Raw genomic sequence first — 23,805 nt, forward strand, 5'->3', positions numbered from 1 at the left:
CTTTGTATTATTTGTGCAATATCGTAACACACACGTAGGCATATTTGATGCGTTTCACTTTAAAACAAATAAAAAATGAGCGTGACGTTCGCGCCAATGAGCGAGCAAGCGACTGAGTGCAGTTACGCCACATGACGTATGTTGAGTGGAACATAAGTGATGTAGGCGGTATCGTCTCCATATTAATATTATCTCAATGGTAACAAATTAAAAAAAAAAATTCGTTCACTGCGTAATGTTACCAATCCTGTTTAACATAGGATAAGATATATGCATACTTAACAGCATTAATACAGGACTACTTTTGGTAACATCCTTCTCCTAAAGATAAATATAGGTCTTTTCGCAATCACGCCTTAACTACTGAACCAATTTGCATGAAATTTGGTGTAGAGATTAGAGATATTTTGATACCCGAGAAAGGACATAGGATAGGTATTAGGTTTTATCCCGGAAATCCCACGGGAACGGGAACTATGCGGATTTTTCTTTGGCTGCGCGGGTGATGCCGCGGGTGGAAAGCTAGTATCCCATAAAAGTGAGCCCACCTTATTTATAGAAACTTCTTTTAAGCTTATGTCTATTTCCTTACTCACCATTCAATTGAGTTTCCTTCTTTATAGTCAAGTTCTGGACCTCAGTCATTCCACTGGCCATGTGCGACATGTGTTCATACTGGTCGGACAGGGCCAGGGACTTTGCACTGCTCGTCGGTGAAGATGGCCGCCGGGCAAGGGATAGAGATGTACTGTCTGTTAGGACTGATATCTGTGGAATAATAGTGGTAAATAAAGCCATAGAATAAATAGCTCTATATTTGTATGGGAATTTAATTTTATGACAGGGACTGTTATAATTTTTGATATGATTGACAATTAACCTCCATGTGTTTAGTATTGTAACTCTGTAGGTTATTTAATAACGCATTCTAGCTGGTAAAGCCATAAGTTTCTGGAACTTGTACACGATACAGAATTTTGGAAACAAAATAGGGGATAAAAATGTATAAAATATTATGAAAAATCCGATGTCTTTAAAAAACTGCAACTTTAGTAATTCTATAAAATGGTATTTTTACATGATACCTAATTAATACATTGAACGATTTTTCGAATAAAAATATATAATTAAGAAGTTTTAAAAAGTAATACGAAATTAGTCAAATTGCAATAAAAAATTTACAGAAACTCATTTATTTTATATCTTATTTCATTCAATTTTATCGAAAACCGTTAAGTGCTACAAAAAACACGCATAATTTTGAGTTCAATTTATTTTTATTAAAAAAAATAATTCTCTTTATTGCGCTTATGTATTTTACAATTTTGCCTTGTGAAACATTTTTCGATACTATCAATACTCATTGATATTAAGATATCTTTTTAAACAAACTAATTTCAAATAAACCAATAGTTATCTTTATATAAAATGGTACTCTTGAACATAAATCAGAAAATAATAAGTATTTTTCAATTATACTTCCACAATAAGCTAGAAAAATAAACCTTGTTTAGCTTGCAGTAACGCATCGCACTTTATGCTAATGCTAATTTCTAAGCTCAAACGAGTTTAAAACTAGTTCCCTTTAACGATCTATAAAATCAACGACTAGATCTAGCCGTATATAGGTATTATATTGACTTTCTACAACCTAAGCACGCTAGCCTTATCTATGACATAGGATAAATTATTGTAAATCGATTTTGTACTAAATTAACGATTGCGATACAAATTGCGATATTGTTTATCTATTTTACTGTATAAATAATATTTAACACAAAGAGATAGTTTGTTAGTAACCCTGAACGTAACTCTTTGGGCAATAGAAAGTTGCATTGCATTTATTTACGTAGGCGTGTAATGGCGCCAAAAATATTATCTCTGCAAAACACGGAAATAGGAATAGGGAATAGGATGGGTTCAATGGACTTGTGTGTAGTATTCATACAATATATTACTTGCAAAAATATTATATTTGTTTTAGAGTTGTATAATTTTAATTACCATACAAGTTTAACTTATATGATACAAGATGGCGCTACGTGTACTATCAAGATATATGTACGTAGTAGCGATGCCCCGCGGTTTCACACAAAAAAAATTAAAAATTTTGTGCATTCCAAATTTTATTCAAATCAGTGTTTTTTGAGCCATAAAAATGGATAAAATCGTAACATTAATTTGTATGAATCTTTGAAGCTCGTCGCTTGTCGCTTAAATAATAGACCTTAATTACAAGATAGTTTTTGATAGTACATATTTATATTCAAAACTATCGTATATAAAAAGTTTTAACTTATAAAACTCACTCTATTCATACTGAGGCTTCTCTGATGCGGTTGCAATGGCGCATACTTCAGGTCCAGCACTCGATCATCATCCAGACTTTGGAACGGTTCGGTCTTGACCGTTTCCGATTTTATCGTCACATTGCGCAGTGTGTCTATGGAATCTCGAGAGGACTGGAGGTCTAAGTTGCTTGTCTCGTCTGAAAAAAAATATAGTAAAAAATAAATGTATAGATACAGATTTTTGTAGTCACCCTTATAATATGAACGATAAATGCAAACAAATATACATTAACAAAATTATACTACTTATCAAAGAAGCATATAAAGAGGAAAAATATAGTGATCAAATTTAGGAATTAGATTATTCTTTAAATTGAGTTTAAAAACCGTTAAAATTTATTATTTTCTAAAAACATAATGCTACCAGCGACATATTTGCTTCGACAATGATCTTAAAAAGTACCTAACAAGAGTACATTTACAGTTGATCAAATTAAAACAAAGTAAAAAATGAAACTGGGAAAGTAACTAACCATTATTAACACTGGTGTCTATGACCATTTCATGGTCAGAAAGCTCGCCCTCCCAGGACATCGGTCTCTCCTGCTCAAGGGGACCATCGCAACCTGACGATCGCTTTTTCTTGTTACGCATGTTCACCTGAAATTATAAGCCAAGTTTTATAACTAATATACAATGTGGCCCTGGACTACTGGAGATAGCAAATTTTGCTGAAAGGAAACATTCCTTTATTTTTTAAAAGAAATAGAACTGCATTCAAAGATTTTCGAAAATTCGCTTGATTCGACCGGGAATAGAACGAACTAAAATTGAAATGTGAAAGATATTCCTTTGAGTAAATTTCGACCAATAGGCCTAATCTATTGTTCTTTATTACTAGCTGCGCTCCGCGGTTTCACCCGCGTAGCTCCGCTTCTGTTGGTCTTAGCGTGATGATATTATATAGCCTATACTCTATAGCCTTCCTCGATATGCTATGCAACACTAAAATATTTTTCAAATCGGACAAGTAGTTCTTGAGATTAGCGCGTTCAAACAAACAAACTCTTCCGCTTTATATTATTAGTATAGATAACTTACGTTTATAGATACTAATTCTTCTTTTGCCTAAGGCCCTGACACTGCAAGGTAGATTTAAAACAACAATATTATATTATACATGAATTACCTCAGATGGATGTTGCGTGAAGTCAATTTTGGAGATCTCAGCATCAGTCGAGTCTTCATCGTGAGGGTCTGAAGACACGCTGATCCGGATCCCGCTCGAACTGTACGAGAATTGGCCTGCAAAATATTATATTTTAATATATTTGTAGTATGTGGGATGGAGTTTCTATGTAATCTTATTTCTGATGCGGTGTTGACTTACTGGAAAATATCTTGATAGATTTCGAATGTTCGTTATGGTTTGTAAATTGAAATATTAGAATGAATTGAAAACAGAGCTTTAACATTTAAGGTAGGTTCCTACCACAGGTTCCTACTTATATTCCTTTTATATATTATCACAAGGCTAGAAAATGTCATGAGCTCAAGGATCAACCGCAAAAAATAAGCAAAAAGTTACTAAAAATACATTTAAGTAATATATTTTTAGTTAGTAACTAGTAATGGTTAAAATAGAGTTTATTAAACTTCACCGTACCAAAAATATAACAAGTTCACAGTTATATAAGTTCAGGGGTCAAGGTGTAGTATGACGTGCTGTTACCAGTCAATTGAAGATATATTTGGACTATGCCAGAAATAGAATTATTATTATATAATGTGTATCCTTTTATATGACGTAAAAAAAAGTGTAGGAAGAAATATGCAATAACTTAACCTATACATTTATTATAATTTTATATTATTTGAATTTTCAGTATTGATTTTTGATAGGAAATGCGTATTTAGAGCGTTGTTTTTTACAGCATATACGCGTACTCTCACGTAAATCCCAACAAAGTCGGTTCAGACGTTTCGAAGATTGATTAGAGCAGAGAGACAGACTGAATAAAATTGTAGGTATGTCCTTTTAGCTGTTATTTCGTACTTCCAAACAAATACCAAAACCGATCACAACATATACGATAAGGAAATATCTTTGTAAAATAATACATATCAAAATATTTATATCGAAGGCAGTTCTAATCTGAATGACCTTGATAACGATAAAAACAATAATAATAATTTATACAATGATCTCGTCAAATTTCAAATTTTTTTTAATTAGAATAAGGAAGAAATACGAGATAAGCCTTTGCACGAGTTTTCCATTGAATTAATTTGAACTTTAAACCTATTTATGAATATACATTATATACAAATATAAAAGATTAGGGGAGAATATTGAATTTTACAATAATCCCCAATGAAAGTGACGTAGAAGTCATTAAATCTACACCAATTAGTCTAGAAAACATTATTCCTTGAAAGATAAAAAGGATGCTCACCACTACTCGTATTTGGTCCAGGCATGCTGATAGTTGTCACGGAAATGCGACCTCCTTCCACCTTCACCGCCTCACCCTCGCTGTTCATTGCGTTCATCGTACAACTACTGACATCACCCACTTATCGATAGTTCACTGCACTACACTAGCACTGCATTAATATATATGCTATAAAATAACATCCAAAAATATCGATATATCTCCCAAAAAGTCGCTACAAAAATATTGAAACGATCATCTTGCGTCTCTAGTCGATAAGGCATCCGAGTGAATCAGTCTTTTTGTAGCCCAGTGGAACACGGTGTATTCACATGTTCTCAAACCCGCCGCGGTTCCAAGGTGCCTTGCTATGTTACCTGACGCACGCGGGAAACTCGAAATCATCTTGTTTATCTGGAAAAAAAGAAAAAATATGTTATTGTTGTGTTCTTTCGCAAGTATATCATAAATACCTACTATTATTTTTATATTGTTTGTATGCATTAAAAACTGGTTGATCACCTTTAAAATTTAAATTCCATTCTTTGTTATGAAAAGAAATAAAAACAAAATTCTAATTTAAAAAACCGCGTGGAAAAGTTCACGCGCCCGTTTTCAAAATTGGAATAAAGCTGTCGTTCGGAAACGGTGTTTGTGTACACACGACGACACGCGTAGGGCGTCGCGGCGCGGCCTTGCCGGCCGCGGCGTACCCAGTGTTGTGCGATAGCGCTGCGCATTATCGATACCGCGACGCCGCGACCTCCATGTCATTGGCATTATGTTTATAATGCACGGGCGACGCACTGACGCGATAATGTGAATGAGTCGTATTAATTGTAATTGAAATAATGTTAATTGCGTCTTGAATTAACCGTATAACGTTGAATTACAATTTAAAATAAATAATTATTTTCATTGTTTTTACTTACTGTAATAAATGTTTAGCAATGTATTATTTGAAGAAAGCGATTACCTCAAGCACTTGGAATTTACATTTGATAAGATAATGGTAACTTATCGACAGCAAAACAATCACTAGCTGTACAAAATGTAGGAGTGGGGGGAGTAAAGCGGCCTTCACAGAGCCGGTTGTAGCGGCCGGTCGGTCGCGATCATTTCGCCTTTCGCGTAGACTGGTCCGCCGCTCCCAATATACCATTTGCTTATTTTATATTAGCTATTGAGTTTACATTTTAGTATCGAAACAAATCTAACAGTTTAAAAATATATTGAAAGCGTGATAGGAACGACATTTAATTACAGAGATATGAAAAAGCTGAGATCGTCTGGCAAACCAATTAATGTCCAATGGTCCTTTGCTCCCCAGACATTTCTTGGCTATCGCTAACAGACTGCCGCGGCCGTTGCCTTGGCAACTCCAGTAATTGCCAATTACACAATGCATCGCTTACATTACACGTTGCAGGAGCTTGCTATTAGGAAATCTTGGCAGTGCTTGTACTCCTAAAATCGCAATGTAACAAAACAATATTGTTAAATAAACATTTTGGAACATTTTGTGAATTACAAATTGCATTCCAAGAATGCAAGATCAAACGCTATTGTTTTCCTTGTTTTATTTGTTACCGGTTGTCGTATGTTAGTATATCGTATATTATGAGAATATGTATATTATGAGAATCGAAAAGCCGGAGTCTTGATAAAAGGAGCAAAACTACACGCAAGATGGCGTCATCGTGGCCTAGACAAGGCCGAGCGGTCATTTGAACGATACGTCAGACTAGCGCCTTTGTCTGCAAATTGTTGATAAACAGTTTTAAAACCCTCTTTCACACATATTATACGAATAAAATATGTTGAATTTTAACACATTATTCAATACAGTTTATTGTATGCAAATAATAATTTGTTGATTAATGATCCGAGGTCAATAAATGAATTGTGCCACATAAAATACATAATTAATAATACGTAATGCAATACCTATGTTTAAATTGTTATCAGGTATAAAGAACAAGCGTAGGAATTGTATTCGTTTTTATATTTTGTTTAAAACCTTCATATGTTTAATCCACAAGGATATAATATACCTATTTCAATTGCAGGGAATTGAAAAAAAATGCGCAATCATAGGTTGTAAAATATTACCACGTATTTAATGTGTACTTAAATCTTGTGTATGCTCAACTCAGTACTGCCCATTTATCGTTGATTCATTGATCGAGACGAGGCGACGACCGATTATTATCTTAAGGTCGCAGTACTATCTCTACGTGACGTAAGCATCATACCATGTACTGTGATAATGAATTCGTTACGGCAGGTGCTCTGCAAAAATACATTAATTAAAACGAGTATCTTTAATTCTTTGCAAAAAATTGTAATCCTCGATTGCACCATTCATTAATTCACCAATCTTGTAATAATTTTCCAGATTACTACAAGTCAATAAACTTCGATAACTATTGTATATAAATTAAAAATAGTCGGACACTGTGAAAACTACCAATCATTAGTGACAATTTATGTCGCAATTACGATCATTGACTTCTGTACGTCACGACCAGTGCTTTCGGTAATTGGCGTTGTTGACGTGTCTAACACTTAAAATTTTCCCATGTCCTTGACCCTGATGATTAGAGGCCGTTCAAGAGTACAACGCACCCTATCACCCACGCACTAACTAAAATAGATGAGGTGAACACTCGCCACTAGCCATTTCACTCCTGTAATTTACGGGACAAAGAACTTCATTCCATTCAACTCTTATCAACGTATTGCACAAAGTACCTACGCGATAAAAGTCACGGCTTGCGGTATAAAAGCTAATCATTGAGAGTTTAAATGAAAATACTCACAGCATTAGAACCACAAGGTTTAAAAGAACCAAGAGGTGAACGACATTTCTAATGAAAGTATTGCTAACTAACTCATATCTCATAGGTGCATCCACGGTCATGCACCTCTCATAAATAAATTACTGGATATAGCGTCGGGATTAGCTTTCCGATATAACAGTTATTTGTAATTCCAATTCAATATAATCCAATGTCCATTACTTTCATAAAAAATAACACAATGATAAATGGTTTTATTTTTGCCTTTTAACAATGTGCGATTTTTAATACGATTAACTTAACTAAGAAGCCTTTGAATCAAAAACTACATACTGTAATATAATATCTGTTAATTTTATTTTTCAATTAAACACCCAGACGACAGCTGTCCAAATGTTCCGAGCAAATAAAGTGAAACTGAAACGCTAAATGTAATGTTGAACATTTACTTTAAGCTGGCATTTATTTGTTTAAATGTCGCATGAGGACTAAGGTCGTAAGTACCTAACTGTGTCTTATGTCGACAAGGTTTTACGATAAAATCTACGATTCGATTATCGATGTTGTAATTAACCCCGTCACCGCACTAGTTACACCTAGACCGGTAATTTTGAATTTGCAGTGAGTTTCTTTGAATTTTAGCTGAGTTATAGAATGGTGATTCGAATAGCGTAGCCAAGGTTGATAAAGTTTGGATTTTCCACGAGTAGTTGAATGTGTGCCTTTCCATATGTATTTAATTTATTACAAAATAAAACTAATTATATTTCCTTTCAGCGAACATTTTGAAGGACTTTAAAAAAGATTGCGTAAGCGTCGATACATTCATTTTTGTAATAGAAATAATATTCGAGACAAAAAGGAGCTTACTTGAAAAATCTTACGATTTTGATGATAAAGAATTGACATTGATTTTGAAAAGAATAAACAAATCGTTCATTAAAATTATAAACAGTACTAAAATTAAAAACAAACAATTTTTGATAACCCTTGTATTTATTTCTGTATACAGGGTGTCCCACTATCGGTATACTAAGCGCGAAGGAACTTGTAGTCTTGCATACACTGATCACAAAAAAAATACTTAAACAACAAAATTACGTCAACAAATTTTTGCTAAATTTTTCATGAAAATCCATGTTTTCTTCTCAAGCTTCGCGCAGCCGCATATACCGCTTCTCTAATGTGAGCTTTTTTCTATGAATACATAATCTTAAACGATAGCTCACGTCACACGTGCTGGTGGCAAAGTTGGGCGGGTTGCTTGTTTTGGGTGTACACATAGTTTTAAGAATTCATCTATTAAAAAAAAAAATGGAATTTTATAAGTATTTTTTGCGTAGGTACTCAGCGTATGCAAAACTATAACCTCCTTTGAGCTTAGTATACCAACAGTGGGACACCCTGTATATACAGTAAAGTATGGACACACTTTTTTACAATAAAATCGTTTTAAATTCAAGTTAATTGAAAACATTTAGTTTTTGGTTACTAATTTTCTACCCACAACTTTACAAGACACACTCCGTGCCCGTACTTGTTCCCAAAATTCCCTTGGCCCTTACCCCAGTCAAACATCACCCATAAATCAAGCGCATATAGCCTATAATTGAATAGCTAATACGTATATAATGTCCCCAAGTAAATGTTGAACACCTTGATCACAGTAACTGCAACGGAACGGTTGCCCAACGCTGACCCGTTGGAACTCATCGTAATTCGCATTAATTACATCGAGCGAATGGATATTGTAATTTTCCTTGAACGTGTCTATTATAATTTATAGAAATGTGTCGAAATTGTAAGAGAATTTTGTTAGAACATTTTTTGGGAAGGTATATATAGCGTGATAGATTAAGTATCTGCTCAAAACGCTGGCTATAAAGTGTCATATTATATAAACATCATATTGAAACCTTAAGCCCATTAATAAAAAATCTGTTAAAGGCAGTTTATTATTCAATGACCTTCGAATGAAAATTTAACTGAAACATTGAAGGAAGAATCATAACACCCATATTTCAATATGGGTAATGGGTATGCTTTATCCAATAAGAGAGAGGTATTAGGTTTTTCAAGGGTGTTGTAGTGTGGTTATACTAAAGTAGATGATACTTGTATACGTAGTATATTATTATTAGTCTGTGATGATACAGTTATTTCCTAATACTGCTAAAAATTACAGACTATACGTAAAAAATATGAGGTAGTATAATAAAGCTCCCATTCACTGCTCGAAACACGGAACACCATTAAAATTATTGCTATTTGGCCTCGATTCTGTAACGCAAAAATTGTACAATATTCTACTATTATTTTAAAACCTCTTACTTTTATTACTCACTCACAATCGGTTTCTATATCCGTAGGCTAATTATTAATACTGTATTAAAAAAAATAATTTCTTCACATCCTACCTATCTATACTTCTATACTAATATTAAAAAAAGGAAAGGTTTGTAATTATGTATGTATGCATGGTTTTCACGCATAAACTACTGGACCGATTTTAATGAACTTTGGCACAGACAATCTTTAGACCCTGAGAAAGAACATACGCTACCTTTTATTGCGAAATATGTACCACGGGCGAAGCCGGGGCGGACCGCTAGTTATTCATAAAAACAATGGTATATTTTACACTTGTTGTATCTATCCTAATACTAACGTTTGTTTGTAATGAATATTTCAATAGATAGTGGTGCCAAAACTCTTTCGCCAACAGAAAACAACTCGACCAATGTATTGACCCTACTACCTCGGCCATAATATCCATAATTCCAAAATCTATCTTACGTACTATCCATCTATTCATATCCATATTTTTGCGTACAAACTATGCAAAATCCTACTTACCTAATCTATACTAATATTATAAAGAGGAAAAGTTTGTAATTATGTATGTATGTATGTATGGTTTTCATGCATAAACCTCTCAACCGATTTTGATGAAATTAGGCACAGACAATCTTTAGACCCTGGGAAAGAACATAGGCTACCTTTTATTGCGAAATATGTACCACGGGCGAAGCCGGGGCGAGCCGCTAGTCTGCTATAAACCAGCATCTGTATCATACATCGCTACAACTAAATTCTGCCAACTGTAACATGATATTACGACCTCGACATTCTGTAACGTGATCCAAATATTGCTCTGTCATTTGGCAAAATGTTTTGATTAGATCGTGAATGTTACAGGTGTACAACGCCTTGAGGTTTGTACGGTTGATACGAATTGGTACTCTCTGTTACGTACGTACATGTACGTATATGTACGTACTGTTTTTTACCATACATAACATGTAATTGTTGATTTTTAAAGGTTATATGAATTTTACTAAAGATTTTGTGAGTGAGTTTAAAAAGTATTGAATTAAAAGGATTCGTTTCCATAAACCTGTACCTATATGTATGTTGTATGGTCAAAATTTTATAATTATTATTACCTACAAAATCGGTAGATATTGACCGTTAAAAAATTTAATTTTGTACAACAAAATAAAAACCAAACTACCAGCGCATAAAAAGTAAAACAAACATTACATAATTAAGAACCACTTACATGTGACATTTCAACATATTATAAACGAATATTTTTTTCCTCAATTCCAATGATATTGAATTAATATAATTAAAGACAAGTGGAATGTGATTTCGATTATATCCGTTTGATTGCATCACGACATGTTTAATTAAATGCAATATGCGTTTATCTCTGTCAATGATTCACGTGTAGCCGTTTTGTACCTACAAAAACTCCTACATCGTAATTTCAGTAAGCTTGTTACCTTTTGCTCAGGTTGCCTGGAAGAGATCACTTCTAAGTGATAAGGCCGCCTAATAAACTATACTGTTTTTTTTTTGTTTTGTATAAATTAGCAATAAGTTTCCCATGTATAATTTTACTAAAGAGTAATAAATAAAATAAAAACTGGGGAAAGGAAATTCCTCAGCATCTATGAGAATAATATTGCAGACTATCTAATCTATTATCATCTGAGGCCCGACAGCCAAAAGCTTTCTTTAAGCAATACATATCTTTACTAACACTAGCTGTTCCCGGCAAACGTTGTTCTAACGTACTCGACGACTTATCACTTATATGTAAAATTTATTTATTTATTTATTTATTGTTATGTATAAAATATATGTTGGCCGATTCTCAGATCCACCCAACGGGTACATAATATTTCATGATTACAAAATTTCATGAGAATCGTTCCAGCCATTTCAGAGGAGTATCGTTACTAAAATTTTGTCACGAGAATTTTATAATTATAATATAGAGATTACTAATAGCCACTTAAGTGTGAATCAGCCGAATTGACCGATATTGGCTAGGGTCAATACATTTAGATATCTTAGTCAAAACTAATCGGTTGTTATTAATAATGCTAATGTACGTGACATTAAATACGTACGTAAATTGGCTATAAAGTATTTACAAAAATATTTTATTGATAATAAAGTATTTTTAATAATTATCATCGTAATAAAATAAGATCTTATTTAAAAGGAACAATTCTTTAGTTTTTATGTTCTCTTTACAATGCCATCATTGTCTTAGGTCAAGTCACAGTTCCAAATTGGAAAGTAAATATTCCACAGAAGTAATTTAAACAGGATTCTAACTGACCCGAGCTTAACTAATTAATTCAAACCAAACCAAAGACCAAATATTCCATATTTTCCTGCCCAAATACCAAAATCATCAAGGAAACCTTTATTTTCTTATCAAAAACTTACTATAAGTACTTTTTCTTTACATCGTAATTAGTCAAAACATTTAGCAACACGGAAACACAGCAGGCCCAAGTGCACTAAGCGGGAGTGCGAGGGGGAGGGGGAGCAGAAAAGTGGGGGGACGGTAAATGGGTCGAAACAACCGCATTCCGCGGAGCCGACACTTCAAGGTATGCAACTTAGCTGAGCTTGATATAAAAACATTACTAAGTTATGAAAATACCAGAGGCGAACAAAAAATGTGTGGATTGGAGATCCTTGTTTAAGCTTATGTGATGAACGGAACGCACCTTTGAAACTGGTTTGTACCACAGATAAATTTAAACAAAATACCAAATACCCAAATGAATAAATGAATGAATAATAGCACTTTATTTAGACCAATATAAAGGGAACAATATTAAAGGACACAGCAAAAAATAACTTCGATCACCATATAAAGATCAAAATTCATCATAAATCTATAGTCCCAAGACTATAATTATGAAGGTATTGTGTAAATTATATTTATTTCTTACACAATGCTTAACATCATCAATTGCAGCTATATGACTAATAGCAATCATCATCTCAGTTGCATAACACTCACTATTATCCTTCAAAACATAATATGCAATATGCCAGTATAATATATTCATTGTAAGAGAAAGGTCGTGCAAGCGTGACCAAACAAAATTTAAAGTTTAAAATCAGAAACAGAAAGCTTAATACAATCCAATTGCAGATTGCTTCTGTCCTGAAAACAACTTTAAGTGCAAACAAAACTTAACAAAACTGTGGCAAGAAATAACCCAAACAAAAAATCAACGCATGCTAAGAAGACTATGATAAAAACTATTTTGATAAAAACATGGGAGCAGAAATTGGAAAAGCGTCACGGACACTTGGACCTTCCAATATTCAAATATATATGTATTATATTCCCTTCACTGTTCATAAAATATAATAGTTATTCACAGACTAAAAATAGGCGCGGACCTATCCTTGTTAACATTCCTCAATGAGTCAGTGAAAAGAATGTCTTTGCAAATTTGATCCGCTCTCCAGACCCTCTCAATAATAATTAATGTTGTTGATCCCGTGTATCTTCAGTTAATATAAAATTGTATTAAATATACCAACCATCTACTGATAATAATTTTCTAAAGTGCGTGATCTTAACTTTTCGGATATCTACCCCAGTTAAACCTTGATTACCTTGATATCGATGTTTTGTTTCCTTTTCTTTCTTTTCTCAAATACTTCAAAAAGGAATTGGACAATGTTGCCATGCAGTCTACCGCAAAAATGTATTACATATTTGTATGATACAAATTAAATTGTATAGAAAATCATTGCAGGAAAGATCAGAAGAACAGAACATCCAAGAACATTATAATCAAAATTATTTTGAGGTTCACTCAATTCTAACGAAAGAACGAGCCGAAACTATCTACCCCTCCAATAATCTTCTTATTAATATTATTATACACATACATTATGACGAATAAAACTTTTTGATTTAATTCCAAATATAGGACAGTAACAGATTATCACATTAATGTCCATCTGTGGTCCCGCCCGTCTTGCTTTATAATTATAATTTGTATGATGACGAATCGGAAATTCTTATCCAGTTAATCACAATACTACGAAATTGTATGTTAAATTTGTATGAAATTTATATACAGTACAGACGAAGATAAAAATTGCACGAAATACAGACGAAGCTAAATAAGCATGAAATAGTAGGTAGGTACCTACTCTATGAAATAAATAATGATTAAGTGTTGCCTACATCTCAAAGGCTACTACAAAGGAACCTACATGAAATGTAATTATGGAACATTTTAAAATTTCATAAGTATAAAAAAGTTATTGGCGCCTGATGAAGGCCAGTATCCTATCCTGTACCTACCAGTACTAGTACCTACAGTACCTACCAGTATCCTATCCTATAAAAAAGAAACACAAAATCTAACTAACAAACGAAACATGGCTCGCTCCCTTATTGTGATTTGTCAATAATTTTATTACTTTTACACTATGTGCTTTTACGACTACTATTGATCGACTTCTATTAAACACGCAGTTTCAAAATCTACACAATGATTAATAAATAAAATCCGAATTCGGTGACTCAAAACGAGTACCTAATACCTATTGTAAAGGTCTCTTCATAACGGACAACTACCGGGTATTAATTTCGTGTATCTAATAAACCTGTCAACGGGCCTGTCATGTCAATCTCGTTCAGTTAATTAATATAACCAACAAGTGTATAAAAAGTTGTATTGAATTATTAACATTCGTGTGTAATTATATAGCTAATTATAGTTATATAGGGGCTTAGTTTGTTGTTATATTTTCGCTACCGATATGCTTGCAAAGCTTAACTTGCTTTCTAAACACATGTGTACTGAAAAAGCCTACTATATGTTTTTTCAATCCATTATCTTACCTATTGATGTGTTAAATTCTTGTGTAACCTATTTATGTAATTCATAGGAGAATTCTTTTAGCATAAGCCACTTTAATTTTAGGTATAGACGTAGTTCTTGATAATAGCGCGTTCTAACTTTTCAGCTTTATATTACAGTAAAAGATCCATATTCGTGCTTCCTTCATTCACGGTTTATCTATTCGGGGCACATTTACGAAACCTATTACCCGTGAATAAATAGCTTTTACTGTACTAGTACACATCTTCTACGTTATGTTACCCGGGTAAGCCAACCCGGTCAATCCGGATACCATTAGGAACGGGCCCTTACCGGCGCCACTGTCAAGACCAGTTTCCGACTGACTCACTGAATGTTTTCGCGGAATTACGCTCCGACACCGTTGTAAAACCTTCGGAGACTGTCTTGCCCAATTCCCAGCCTCCCGATACAATTATTGTGTTAAATTTAGCTTGTATTGGTTAATAATGTGAGGAATAAGGTTTTTATTACAAGAAGAACCTGACTGTGTGGAAGCTTTATAGATATAATTTGGCCCGGATTTTTTTTTATATTTTAAAACAGGTACGTACACCTTTTATGCAATATTTTTCGCACAGTGAAAGCATAATAAAGGAGTAGCGTTTCAGCGTCAACCTAAAAATGCCTAATTAATAAATAAATTGTATCTTAGGTATTTATTATAATGGTAGGTACCTAATATAGGTATAATCTATATTGAATCTCTTACTAACTTTAAGATACAATTTCAGTGAACATGGATTTAATATGCACTTCAACTGTAAATTATATGCTTAAATTAAAAAGCTTGTCGCAAAAATACTTTTTCCCACGATATAAACAAATACTTAAAAAAGCTCCATCAAGTGACGTCTTCAATAAATCCAGAAAAGAGAATATATTACTATGTGATAATTGAAACAGGTTTATATTAATTATTCATTTATCAGCTATAAATAAGATATACATAGTACTGTAATGATTTTAAATTATGTCTTCCTCTTGAGTTTTCAAAGCGGATCTGAAACTTGTTATAGGTAGATGCTATAAATATAATATTAATTTAGCGACGATAAACTTAATATTTACCAATAAAATGCAGTTTTGCATTTAAAATTTACATGTAAACATTGGCCTAAAAGCTACATAAACATTCGAACAAGACTTAAATTTATTAACACAATTTTGATTTACACCCACAAAAGTTTTAAAGGTATTTCTCACAGAACATATACGTAAATTCTGTAACGAAAAATCTTTCCAAAACTTCCATTATTCTATCACACTTTCAAACCAACATGCCAAAAACCCACCAAACCTTTTCGCAGTTGGTAAAAACTAAAAACACACGCTAATGACTTATGGGCACATAGGCTTTGGACATCAATTTCCACATTGCAACACTAAGGAACAAAAGAGTGCTTCGATGCGGTCTGCGAGACGGTGCATTTTGTAACGCGTTACGTAATCATGCAGTTTGAGCTTCGAGTTTTTATGGACGCAAGTATGGTTTTTATGGGATGTGAAGAAGTGCTGTTTAATTAGGGTGAATGCTGGAAATACTCGTGATGCTGCTGCAATATGTTTCGGGCATTTAATTGTTAGTCGAAAGACTAGATCATTTTTATATTTCAAAATAGTAGAGAGGTATTTGACGTATTTTTTTTTTTTTGGTATGTCGGTATCCATACAACATCCATACATCTAGCTTCAGGATCTAGAATATTCATCGTTAACGGCTATATATCCGCAACAAATTCGTTATATAATAAATTCCCTTACAATTTACAAGACTGTAGTACACATGTATTAAACTACTATATATTTTATACATAAGCATAATCGATCCATAAATCCCCTAATTGGCTGATCGTTATTAGCTCAGATTACCATAATATATCGCGTAACGGTACACGACAGATCGTGTCGTATCTGTGCCGTCGGAGAACTGTGTCGCCGACTACCGCTAGGGTCACTGCAAGGAAATGTCAATTTACGTATTAGCTTTGTTTTTAATTAACATCACACGACACGATGTGTGTGCACATTTGGAGTACCTATATCACGATAAATAGAGAAAGATTATAAAATGTTATAAAAGTAAATTGAATACGAATAAAAACGTTAGGATTAGATTAATTGTATTATCAATATTATCCTCGTCCTAGAATACATCTTAGAGCATGCGCAATTACTTTCAAGTTTCCTTCAAGTTTTCAGAGTGCCTTTGTTCCTTGTAGTATCTACAGGCAGCAAACCTTTGTATTTGGTATTATGGATTGTCAATTCAAATCGTACAAATGATCGAATTCTAAACTAATAACTGAAATATATAGAAATAAGATATCTTTGACTACAAAATTAATGCAATCTTATAAATTGGTAAAAATTGCTAGAATATAATATCTTAGAGGTAGACCTATGGTATCGCAAAGACTAAACCACATTAAAGATTTACAGACGTTCTTATGGTTGACGTACCGTTATGTTAGTCTCTAAGTAATCCATAATAACTACATAAAACAATTATATTATAAAGGTAGCTAAGTTTGTTACAAAAACACAAAGGAACAAAAAAAATTTAAAGTATTTTCAACAGTTAAGTATTAAATTGCCAGTTTGCGATAGCGAAAGACTATCGCACTACAGGTTGTTTGTTGAATACAAATTTGATTTGCATAATATGATAATATATTCTAAAAATGCGTGCATTACGTACTAATAGAAAATAAGACAAAGCACATTCGACATGGCTATATAATATATATATCATTTACTTCCTACTATTAGATATTATAAAACATGATTATAAGAATATGAATGTAACGTGGTTATGTGTTAATGGTTTTTATGAAAAACACATACAGAATATGTATTGTAAATGTAAGTTCTCTACAGACCGCGATATAATATAAAATAATAATACATATACCACATTGGACTCATTAATTCATCACTGACCGGTTGGCTTGGTTGGTAGTGAACTAGGTAGTGCCCTGCCTTCCAGAGATCGTGGGTTCGATTCCCACCCGGGGCAAATATTTGTGTGATGCACATAGATATTTGCTCTGTTTCTGGGTGTTGATTATCTATTATCTATATAAGTATTTATTTAAAATTATATATGTATGTTTATCAGCCATCTGGTTTCCATAACACAAGCGAAAGCTTAGTATGGGATCAGATCGTGCCGTGTGTGAAAATGTCCTGAAATATTTATTTATATTTATATTTAATATTTATTAATTACTATCTATATTATATACTATATATATTACATAAGTATGTACAGCAGCTGTTGTATTAGTGTTTAAAATTATTTCAAGCCTAGAACATGACTCAACATTTCAAGGATATTTCGCTAACGCACCTTTAATTCTTTGAACGTCCCTCACCTTTTCCTCTAATGTATTAAAAAAAGAGTTTATATACCTATTTATATTACCTATACACGTTTAAAAATCCACGATAATTTGGCACAAAGCTTCATTTCCATAACACGTCACGCTTCCTGCCGTTGAAGGTCAAATTAAAAAGTTAACCGTCGAACAATCGAAATCCTTTGTACAATTAAAAAAAACACGGCCTCGATGACGTCATCATACTTCATGAAGAGAAAACGGGGCGTTTGGGAGCTTTATCAGTTTTTAAAGGTTTTTAACTTAGAGCATTAGTTTTTAATGTACTTACTTCGAAATTTTAATAAGGAATATTAAAGTGCGTGATGTAATTATATAATATGATTACCAATATTTTGGCTACTATTACCAGCTCGGTATAAACTATAAATCATAAAACATAAACAAATAAACAGTGTAGGTACCTAACACTTTATGAAATATTTTTGTGATCTCAAACTTTAAATATTACGAGCATTTTACGACCGTGAGATTTGAACTTTTGTGTGTCATAAGCATATATGTACATAAATTATACATTATTAATATAAATTATAATTATTTCGTCATGAGAAAATTGTGTCAGAATATTTTAGTAATTCAAAACCTAAGTTCAAAACTTTTGAGTGAGCAACAATGAACGTGCAGTTTTTTACATTTTCACAGAAAAAAGATACTGAAAGTGTTATTTTGTATGTAACTACGAAGAATTTAATTCCACAATCACAATATTAACAACTAAATATGAATTAAATTGAGACCCCTAATCTTATCTATCAGAACAACTTTAGAGAACATAACCCAATCGAATGGACTTTGAACTACCATTGTATACTCTATAGTCTATTATAGTACACTATGGTTTGGGAATTTAAAAATGGAACAAACATGAGAATAGACAATATGAAGGTCCCTGCTCCCTCCGTACTAAGCAGACGCGGTCTGAGTCACGCGGCCGCGCGCTTCCGCCTGATAGCAAGGTCACCGGCCGAGACGCACACACACAAACAAACGCACACCGGCATACGTGAAAGCAGTGAGAGTACACTCGTGCACACAAGCTCTTACGCCCTATAACGTTTTTGCAGGGCAGACCGCAGCCTTTTATTGCTAATGGATGTACTTGTGTTTTACAAGGTATATATCGATGCGAATTTTATTAAAAGGGTAAGATATAAAAATTGTAGGGATGTTTTTATTGTGTTACAACTTACAACGTTGTGTTGCATGTGTGCTAAATTAATTAATGTTTTATGTATATTTAGTTTGATGTAAAACGAATGAATGCGAAAGTAATCAATTTTGTCCGTTTGTCTGTTCATAACGTCCTTTCGTTGTCGATAAATAAAACTTGAAATAACGACAGTTGAAGCAATTGTCAATTTTTAAACCGATATGCAACATAAATAAAAAAAATTGTTGCTAACAAAAACACAAAGAAAAGATTTACACAAGCGAGTGAAGACGCGGGCGACACACTAGTTTTATTATAACAGCATCACTGCTCATATCCGCATAAATAGCATAGCGACAAAATGCCAAGAGACTGTCAAAACAAGTCTATTTCTGTTGAAATAAAATTCGAGGTCGTGAACGCAATCTACAATTAAACAGCTCTAAATTTTAATACCACCTATTCTTTATTCGTGTGCAACTTTGCTAGAAGCATTTCACATGAAGAGCATTACATTTTATCAAAGTATCAAACACTATATTATCAACACAAGAAATAATCAATCAAAGGATATTTTCACGCTCGATAAGATAAAGTACAATTATTGCAATGTAATAAAGATTTCACCGTAAACAAAATTAAAATTATCACACATTGATAGAATTTTTTTGCTTTATCTTCATTTCAAGTTCAACAAATTCAATTTTTACCTCGTAATACGCAAACGTCATAACTGCATGCAAAACCTGATTATTTTATTAGCTTTGTCAATGCTAAAAGTTATCAACACATTAAAAAAACACCTAATCATCGCTTCTGCATTAAAAAACTGAACGACATTGTGGAAAACCCACGACACTGAAACAAACACCAACAACCAACCAGACGCACCCATACTGTCATTTGCATGGCGCTTCCGCTACTCAAATTTTACAGTTATTATGTGAATATCTAATTATTACAGTTGTTCAGCAGTTAATCAATCTCATCCGGCGGTAAACAATGAGCCCAGATCCTATTTCAACATTCATTTTGCAATTAAACCGCTTGCCGGAGAACGGTTCGAGATACATGCGCGATAACGAATGTTGCTTCCCCTGCTTGGATTTTGTGTAAATTACGTGTAATACATACTTGTTTATGACACATTGCAAATCGGGCTGAAACTATACCTTTCCCGTATTACGAACTAAACGCTATTGAACTAATTTCAAGCGTGAAATCTGATACGCATTAGATGTTGTCTTGAAAGAACATAATATAGGATTAGGGTAAAGCGCCCGGCAAACTTCTTGGACAAAAAGTGGTGAAGTTTTAGTACGCGCAAGCTTCCACCACTATAAGCTAAAAAAAAAGTAGCCAAGTTATATGCCGGCAACTATATTAATCTGGATACTAAAATATGAGCAAAGCAAAATTACTAGTGGAATCTAATAAGTGATATATTGGAATAATCGTATCATTAGAAGTTAAATAAGTTAGACGCAATTGTCGTAGCTAAAGGTCACTATTTAACACTCCACAACAATTAACAGCATAATTAGTTTCGCGACTGTTCTATTTATAACTTCCAGATTAACGCAAAAAAACATTCGTAAAACGCCTATGCGTTTTAAGTAGGTATAAGACACTGCAAATTTTATTCTTAATTAGTCTATAGTCTATACTAATTAAGAATAAAATTTGCAGTGTCTTATTGTAATTTTAACTATTATTGAAACAGAATAGAATGACGCTCCTAGTCACTATAACCACAGACATAGCACTAAGCATTCCAAGTGCAACAATGCTTCCTTATTTTGCATATATGCAAAATCTTGGCTGATTGAATGAAAACCGTTAGAATTTATATACATGTGTGTATGTATGTGTATAGAACGTGACAGGCCGTTTTATTATATTCGTTTCTGCAATACTATCACTGCCTACACTAGATTTGTCTGTCGAAACCATTAGCATATGCGAGGGAGTGTCTGTACTCGCTCGTGGACTAACATGGTTCAATATTTGAACTATTAGAACGCACACATTAGTCATTATAGACTAAATACAATGGCTGAGAATTTGAATTATTTTATAGACAGATCTAGGATCTTAGATTAATATGTATAAAAGCGAAAGGACACTCATTAACTGACTAATCGAAAGCGAAGGAAACCTCGAAAACTACTGGACCTATGAATATAAGATTTGTAGATAGGGAGGCGAGGTAGCTAAATGGCGTAATTAAACGGCGCCGTCGAGACTTATCAAAATCGATAGATAAAATAATTTCGAAAAGAAAAGCTTCTATGGTAAAAACCATTTTAGCGGTGGGTTTGGCGTGTACGGATTTACAAAAATGTAAAAAAAAATAGTTACTTGGGCATTCTCGAGCGCGTCAGATATTCATACTACGTATGCCCCAAGTGCCTCTGATAACAACGGTATACTAATCTGCCGGTTTGCGTGGTGGGGCTAGGCATATTAATTCGTCAAAAATGCACAAAAAAAAATTTACTCGAGCGCGTCAGATTTTCGGATGGGGTGTTAAGTAGGCCCCAAGGAAGCTCCCCTTAAAAAAACTGACGATTTCGGCGTGACGATAAGTTACGATGAATTTTTGAAAATGCAGAAAAAAAAAGTCCTTTTGAAATACTCGAGCGCGTCAGATTTTCATAGGGGAGGTTTATCTCGGTCTCCTGAAAGCATATTTTCTTAATCTGACAAAAATGTTGGTGGGTTCTCTTAATCTGACCGAAAAAGGTTTGAGAGTTTCTTTTTTTTAATCATCGTTATTTCATATCAATTTTTCATAACACCCTCAGTTTTCGAGATATACTCAAAAAACCGGGAGTTTGAGTTTTTATGATGCTTCAAGTCAAAAAGTTTTAACTTTGGACAAAAATTTAAAGAGACCTTTTTTGTGTAAAATAAAATTACCTTTTTTGTTTATTCAAACTTTTTTTTTGTAAAATGTATCGTTCGCGACTTATATACTGCAACGCGTTTTTCGGAAGACGAAATGGCTCCTCCAGACTTCCGGTCACGCGGAAACCGGCAGATTTTGTATTTTTAGTAAGTTTTAGATTATATTCTTCAAAATAAAAATAAAAACAATCGCGCTCGAGAATGCCGGATTAACGTTTTTTTTTTACAAGTTCGCGACCCTATAACTTGGCGGCGTCAAGGACTTATCGTCAGATTAGTTAAATTTAGTCTTAAAACACTAAAATCAACCCCCAATATCTTAATCTGACGCGCTCGAGTATTTCAGACTATCGATTTTTTTTTACTAATCTGATCGTCTATCCTGGGCGCGCGTCACTACTTAAAGAGCTAAATAGTTAACAAGGTTGTTCTATTAGGTCTAAGGTATCTCTCATATCTTAAACTGCCACGCTCGAGTATTGCAGAAAATTCCCCTCTTCGCCTCCCTATCTATTGACAATGAGGTTGAGTGTGGGAGATGATAGCTAAGCTAAGAGGAGATTAAAAGTGATCTTTGAAGGGGGCTGATATTCGCATGTTTTAAACAATTAACTGGAGTGAAGGCGAATTTGAGGTTTGAAGTTTAGAAACGGTTTTTTTTAATATTTGGCAGATTGTTTTTCACGTAAAACTTATAAATCGACAGAAATCTGGAATGTAGATAAACTACAGCGTGCAAAACCACGCCCTAAAGCTTGTAGGTATATTATGTATTATATTTTATCTGTATTTATAGTCTCAATTCTTGTAAGACTTGTCCTTTATAACAACAAAAAAAAAGTAACAGATAAGTTAAGAGAAAAAACATGAGCGGATCTCTACCTTAGTAGTTTTTATCAAGGTACCTACCTATAACATTTATTAATATTCAAATCCAATCAATACGCAGTATATAATTGATAAATCAAAAGGAGAAGACCTTGATATGCAACTTTTTATTAAGAACGTGTCTGGTTGAGCTTGCGAGGCCCGCTTTGGCGATATCATATTTTGTTTATAAATTATATCTAAAGCTTGTTTCATACGTGATGTTTTGTGTTTATTAACCGACTTCAAAAAAAGGAGGAGGTTATCAATTCGACCGGTATGTTTTTTTTATGTATGTACACCGATTACTCCGAGGTTTCTGAACCGATTTACGTGATTTTTTTTTGTTCGATGCGGTATGGTGTCGAATTGGTCCCATAAAAATTTTATTCGGATAGGCCCAGTAGTTTTTATTTTATAATCATTTTTGTCTGTATTTGTAAATGTTGCAAGTGCAAGTTTGAAGTCGGTTGTTTTTAACGCAGTTTTCACTTGTTTCTATTATTTTTGAAGGACTTTCATATAATATAAATAACCTATAAGGTACTTGATGTATTTATCCAATTGGAACTGAAAATTGTATGTACATAGTCACAAATAATAAATATGTGTATAAGTAGTTATATTTCTCCTATAATAATAATTTATCTAATTTCTAATCGATACTTATTACTTACTATAAGTCCATAGCAAAAAATTTAGCATATTATAAAAATACAATCCAATACGATTATTGTTTGTTCAA

At 33.3% G+C, this 23,805-nt stretch overlaps 1 protein-coding gene across 2 annotated transcripts in view; it reads right to left on the minus strand.

Moving 5' to 3' along the window:
• The window catches only part of LOC123701943 (nuclear hormone receptor FTZ-F1 beta), a 34,978-nt gene that overhangs the window by 10,495 nt on the left and 678 nt on the right, over window positions 1-23,805 (minus strand). The window contains exons 1-6 of one of the 2 annotated variants that reach the window (XM_045649582.1): window positions 5,249-5,385; window positions 4,748-5,140; window positions 3,481-3,596; window positions 2,825-2,951; window positions 2,310-2,488; window positions 597-768 (exon numbers count right to left, since the gene is read on the minus strand). In XM_045649582.1, coding sequence (XP_045505538.1) covers window positions 597-768; window positions 2,310-2,488; window positions 2,825-2,951; window positions 3,481-3,596; window positions 4,748-4,844 — 691 coding nt within the window. In that variant the 5' untranslated portion in view covers window positions 4,845-5,140; window positions 5,249-5,385. Of the gene's footprint in view, window positions 1-596; window positions 769-2,309; window positions 2,489-2,824; window positions 2,952-3,480; window positions 3,597-4,747; window positions 5,141-5,248; window positions 5,386-23,805 lie in introns of those variants that run through there. The other variant, XM_045649578.1, reaches the window with a different exon arrangement.

Source organism: Colias croceus, chromosome 2 (assembly GCF_905220415.1).
Source record: "Colias croceus chromosome 2, ilColCroc2.1".
NCBI classification, from domain to species: domain Eukaryota; kingdom Metazoa; phylum Arthropoda; class Insecta; order Lepidoptera; family Pieridae; genus Colias; species Colias croceus.